Genomic DNA, 6,442 nt, shown 5'->3' on the forward strand with positions numbered 1-6,442 from the left:
GTTTACAGTATGGCGCCCATTTTTTCACATTCCTTAGTCTATTGTATTGTTAATAAACTTACAAAAGCCTATTATTTTTCGTCGTTGTTAAAAAAAGTTTTGCAGATGGAACTAAAACGAAACAGTGTCATTTCTTTGTATTTGGCTGGAAAATCGCAGTCAGTCATCGTTAATGAGCTAGGACATTTACATTTGAACAAAATGTTTGTGTATCGGACCATCACGCGTTACAATGATACGGGTAGCATCAAAAAACGCCATGGAGGTGGACATCCAACAACAGCAACATCATCAGAAATGGTTCGAAAGGTAAAGGCTAGAATTGAACGAAATCCACGACAAAGCACAGTTAAATTGGCGAAAAGTCTTAATGTATCTGCCCGGAGCATAGGACGCATATTGAAAAATAAACTTCAACTGAAGCCCTACAAATTACAAAAAGTGCAAGACCTAACACTTGCACAAAAGGCAACTCGTCTAGAAAGAGCTAAGAACTTAAAGCACTTGCACGTTGGTGGCATGCTTGAAAATTTGGTATTTTCCGATGAAAAAATTTTTACGGTTCAGCAAGATGTGAAAAAACAAAATGATCGCGTATGGTTAAAGTGTAAATCAAATGACAATTTAGACCAACGAATTGCCTTGCGAAAGCATGCACCAGCATCTGTGATGCTCACCTCTCGTTTTCATTGACCAGGGTGTAAAGATAAACCAGCAGATCTACCGTAAAAACATTTTAAACGATGCTTTGTTACCTTGGGCACGTAAACAATTTGGTAGAAATCATTGGACCTTTCAACAAGACTCGGCACCATCCCACAAAGCACGTGAAACCCAAATTTTTTTACAAGAAAATGTTCCGAGCTTTATTCCTTCGCAACAATGGCCACCATATTCCCCGGACTTAAACCCGATGGATTTTTCTATATGGTCAATTCTAGAAGCCAAAGTGTCAACAAAAAAATATGTGACGGTCGACGCCTTAAAGATTGCTCTCCGCCGAGAATGGAACAAAATACCAGCAGACCACATTCGTGCAGCGTGTGAAGCCTTCTCGGTCAGACTCGATGCTGTTATCCGCGCTAAAGGTGGTCATATTGAACAATAATTTCTTTTTTATTTATTTTATATGTTTTCTTTTCGATACTAAAGTTTTAAAATAAATATGCTCATAATTAACAAAATTACAGCATTTTGTATTGGTAACACTTCGAGTGCCGAACCCTGTACTTTTACGTATTTTGTGATTTTGATACCTACTTGAGTATATAAATTTTCGACAAATTGATTAAAACGTACCTAATGTTTTATTCAAAATTACAGCATCCAATTCTATTTAATAACTATTCTATTAACTTGACTAGCCACTGCCCGCGACTTCGTCCGCGTTGATAGTTACTTGGAAAAAAAAGCCGCGATTTTGAAATATTTTTCATTAGTGCTCCGCTCATATTGATCTTAGCGTGATGATATATAACTTATAGACTTCCTTGATAAATACGATATCTAACACTGAAAGAATTTTTCAAATCGGACCAGTAGTCCTGAGATTAGCGCGTACAATAAAACAAACAAACAAACTCTTCAGCTTTATAATATTAGAATAGATTATATGATTCAGCCATAGTGACATAAATAATTTTGTGGATATAACAGAAATTTCATTAGTAAATAATCAAACCTGTTAAAGTGAACCTTTGTAATGACGTAAATAATTACTGCTCAACCACTAAACAAAACCCAATACACTTGACCACTTAACATTATTACGATAACACTTGGATATCTCAACCTACTTCTTTAACTGCTTTGTTCATAAGGTTCATTTCATTTTAATGGTTTATTTTTTAACCGAAGTCAAAAAAGGAGGAGGTCACTCTATTCGACCGTATATTTTTTATTTTATGTATGTTCAGGGATAACTTCGTCGTTTATGAATACGATTTTGATATTTATTTTTTTGTTAGAAAGGAGATATCCCTGGTGTGGTATCATGATAAGGAAACCAGGATCAGATGATGGGATCCCTGAGAAATCGAGGGAAACTCGAAAATCCTCATAACTTTACTGGGTGTACCGATTTTGATAATTTTTGATTTAATTGAAATCCAATGTTTATCATGTTGTCTCTGATTACAACTTTTGGAGTAATCTTTGATAATGCGTATTTACTTGATTACTTTTTCGTCTACCTACGTTGTATTACTTGTCGATATAATTGAAGTCGTTTTTTTTTTCGTTTGCCTGCAAACATAATTATACTATAAAGTAATTAAATGGTTTAGTATCTTTAATGTTCTTCGAACTTATTTAAGTTAGACAAAAACAACAAAAATCATAGAAAGGTAGTTAATTTCAACAACAAAAAAAAGTTTTTCAATCTTAAATGTATATTAAGTTTAATTTAATGTTTTCTTTTCCTATAACAATCTACTGATTTTTCAGAAGAATATATATAATTTTTAAAATATTTTATCTTAAAAAAAATGTTTAAATAATTGACGAAAAAATCTTTCACTTCGTAGAGCCTTTCTTATATACAACAAGATCACGCCATAAAAGTTAAAAAATAGGACCTCTTCTTGTAATTTAAAATTTAATTAAGTAAAAAAAACTGGCTAAGCACATGTTGGACTCGCGTACCGAGGGTTCCGTAAAAAAATATATTTAAAATATTAAAATATTTTTATTCTATGATGTAGCAAAAATTTTATGCTTTTCGCAATTTTCCTATATCTCTGCTATAAGATGTTGCTTCGGATCAAATTTCAAGATTTCGAGTTCACGGGAAATGCCCTGTAGGTATTGATTCATTTGCGAGTGTTGAAAAATTACAGCAAAAACGGACGTATCTCGTACTCGTACAGCTCTAAGGGAGAGTAGACTTGAGTATTTGATATAAATTTCAGCTTGATACCTTTACGCGTTCCTGAAATAAAGGATCTTGACAAACAGACGGGCAACAAAATGATCCTATAATGGTTCCGTTTCTTCCTTTTGAGGTCCGGAACCCTAAAAAATAAGCAATTTGCATTACTTGCAACAGGTGGCCTTATCGCTAACAAAGTTATTTCTTCCAGGCAATATTTGGGCTGGGTATTGATTCTCTCCGAGATAAACATCATATCTCCCCCCGTCTCTTCGTATATACTTATGTATCTATCTCTTATGTATATATGAACTCGTCCATCTATGTTCCGTTGGGAAAGGCGAAGTCTGGACAGAATATGGACACATTTACGTGCCTAAAACTTAAATATGACAATGTTTTTGACAATAGTTAATAACTACATATAGAATAATATTACTAATTAGTGAAATATACATATTAGAGCAGAAAACCTACTACCAACTGCAACAACAGGCTAATGACAGAAAAACTATTTTTGAACAATTGAGGTTATAATAAAATGAGTTTCAAGTTTCAGAAAATGGCGACCAGTAAGGTTATGGCTATGACGGTTTTCGAATAACACGTTTCAGCCAACGCAAATGGCTAACTTTAAACTAACTTTTAACTTTTGCTGCAAATGGCAACTTGACGCTTATCTCAACTAGAGTAGCTTAATATCTAGTTTTGTATAATAAATCATTGTTTTCATACGAAAATACGACTTTCCTTCAGGATGTTTCAAAGTCACGTTTATCCATATCTTTGTTTGAAATTAGGGGATAAAAAGATCTACGTCGTAATAAGTTCTTTGAATACGAAATGTTTTGACAACAATAACAACAAAATACGAACTGTAAAGTTTTATTAATATTTTTGTTAATAATAATCTCTGTTATGCATCGTCAAATCATCCTCGATAAAGATTTATTCTAGTATTTACTAAATTGCTTTAGTAGATATCGTTGACTAGTTCGGTAAAATATGTACGACTCCGTCATTGCATCAAAAAATATAATATATATCCTTATTTCTGGCTAAGATTAGGGTGCGTGGTTATTCCCTGTGTAAATGTGGTCTACACGAAGGTACAGCATCCCATATCCTTTTTAACTATCCAAAACTCATTTGTCCCATCTATGATGTCCCTCCTTGTAAAATCCCCCGTCCTGTAAATATTGAATGTCTGATAATGCTCGTGTTTAGTCCTTTTTGTCCTTTCTTATGTAAATATATTAAACGAAATAAAATTAAACTGTAAATATGTGTTGATGGTTCTAACATTACTTAACTGTACATAGATTACTAACAATGTTTGAATGTGTTTATTGTACTCTGTATGTTTGTGTCGTTTTAGGTTACGGGCTAAGTATTAAATACCTACTATTACTATTACTACGACCTTCAATAGTCTATTGATGCCGTATTTTCAACCGCACCGAATAATAATCTCCTTCGTGTCTTCTCCATTGTACGTGAGATTGGCGAAATCATCTGTGCTAGTTTGGCACTGTTGGAAGCCATTAATCTGAATGAATGAATATATATCCTTATTATATTAGCATTCTGGGCACCAATCCACACGGACTTGATTTATATCGCAATTATCTTTAAATGTTTTGTCCTTAAGTTGTAAACTGTACAATATTGTAATTTTTTGTCTTTTATCCTTATTTGCCTTGTAATTTTTGTTAAGCGACGCGATTGCGCAGTGGCGCAGCAGCTCATGAATTTATGTTTAATGGTCAAGCTTGTTTTATCTCCGCGCATAACAAGTATCTTTATAGACAGATCTTGGTCGTCTTCTAGACGTCTGTGATGACCTACTTTGCATGTTCTAGAAGTGTCCATTATATTCTTATAAAAACGTTTACAAAAAGAACTATCGAATTGAGCAAAACATAGGTCGTTTATCAGATGATCAAATTTTCTATGAAAACTGTTTTTTTATACAAACCTTTCTGAAACCACAAGTTGACAAAGAGTAAATCTGACAAATCCGTCAACTTGTTCTTTCGTGGTGTTCTTTCATATTGCCACCAAATGATTGTTTCAGCCTAGTCCACTGCTAGATAGAGGCCTTCCCAATTTCGGTTTTGTTCGTTCCTCAAATTGCAAACTTATATCTTATTCAAATACATACCAATTATTTAGATTTTGTTCAAACAGAAAATACAGCAGTAATAATATGCCATCAATCGTGGATTACATTTATCGGAGCAGTCCAATTACGTTCAAATCCATCCGCGTTGGTTACTTATGAGCTTGTTAGAGAAACGCTCGTTGAATGCTAATGTAGGGAAAGGTTTTATTTTATGCTACTGTAATTTTAGAGAAAACATTATTCAAATATAAATATAATAAAATATTTTCCGAATCTTTTAGTAACTAACTTTTTGATAAATTCTGAATAACAAATCAGGTACTAGTAGCTATTTAGCAACAAGTTAAGTAGTATAATTTAAAAATATATTAAAATAATGATAAATCTTTCACTCAAACATTATATATTATGTAAATTAATGTAGGAAAGCTCAAATAATGCCAGGCACAGACTAGTCTCCTAAGATCTAAGACGTGACTGAAATTATTTACCTAGTGTTGGCAACACCTACATTACTGAGGGCGGATACAATTTAGTTTAGTTTTGGTCGTAATTGAGTTTGTAAGCATACCACTAAAAAACCAATTATTTGTGAGCGAATATTTTTTTTTAATTTAAAATATTATTTACTTAATTATATTACACTACTAGTTTCCAAGTTTTACTGTTTTAAAAAATAAAATATGAAACTGGACGCCCTATATATAAAAGAGAACAAACGCTTGTTTTCTAAAGACAATATAAGACAATATGTACAAATAAGGAAATATGTAATAGCCATAAATATTCCATTGTTCAAAAAGTTCTTTCTTCATCAGTATATAAAGATTCCAAAAATTGATAAAATGGTCAAAAAAAATTAAAAGGTTTGGATGTGTTAGAATCCGCACTAGTATGCAAAATATAATGAAATAAAAATAATTTAACAATACATTTTCAGATATTTCTGGTATGATAATCGCTCACTTCTAACTCAATCCGGATATCCGGAATTACTTAGCACAAAAGTTCTCACAATGCACTCAAGGCTAATAATTATAGTGAACTAACGTCAAAGTTTCAGCTTTGTTAAGTATTGATAACTTGTTAGAATACTTGAACAATAACTATTTTGTTAAATACCTTCTTCTTCTTAAGGTGCCGTCTCCTTGCGAAGGTTGGCAATCATTAGGGCGATTTCAACTTTTGAGACCGCTGATACTTGTTAAATACCACGCGGACGAAAACGCGGGCATAGCTAGTCTCTATATAAAAACAAATACGCTTCAGCCTGTAATATCCCACTACTGGGCATTAGGCCTCTTTCCCCATGTAGGAGAAGGATCAGAGCTTAATCCACCACACTGCTTCAATGCGGGTTTGGGGGATATATTCCCTACTACGAGTAACGATCGCTATCAGGTGTACATGATAACAACCGGGATCGACGGCTTAACGTGCTCTTCGAG

The 6,442-nt window shown here is 33.3% G+C and overlaps 1 protein-coding gene across 1 annotated transcript; it reads left to right on the forward strand.

Annotated features, from left to right (window-relative positions):
* Window positions 1–201: 201 nt before the first annotated feature.
* On the forward strand, window positions 202–693 carry LOC123663096. The gene has a single exon (XM_045597835.1). It carries the CDS (start codon window positions 202–204, stop codon window positions 691–693), a length of 492 nt encoding a protein of 163 aa, XP_045453791.1.
* The last annotated feature ends 5,749 nt before the right edge of the window (window positions 694–6,442 follow it).

This window comes from Melitaea cinxia, chromosome 19 (assembly GCF_905220565.1).
Source record: "Melitaea cinxia chromosome 19, ilMelCinx1.1, whole genome shotgun sequence".
Taxonomy (NCBI): domain Eukaryota; kingdom Metazoa; phylum Arthropoda; class Insecta; order Lepidoptera; family Nymphalidae; genus Melitaea; species Melitaea cinxia.

What these genes read in the sequence shown, in the direction of transcription:
- LOC123663096 (XM_045597835.1), top strand. Translation starts at nt 202, where the DNA reads ATGTTTGTGTATCGGACCATCACGCGTTACAATGATACGGGTAGCATC.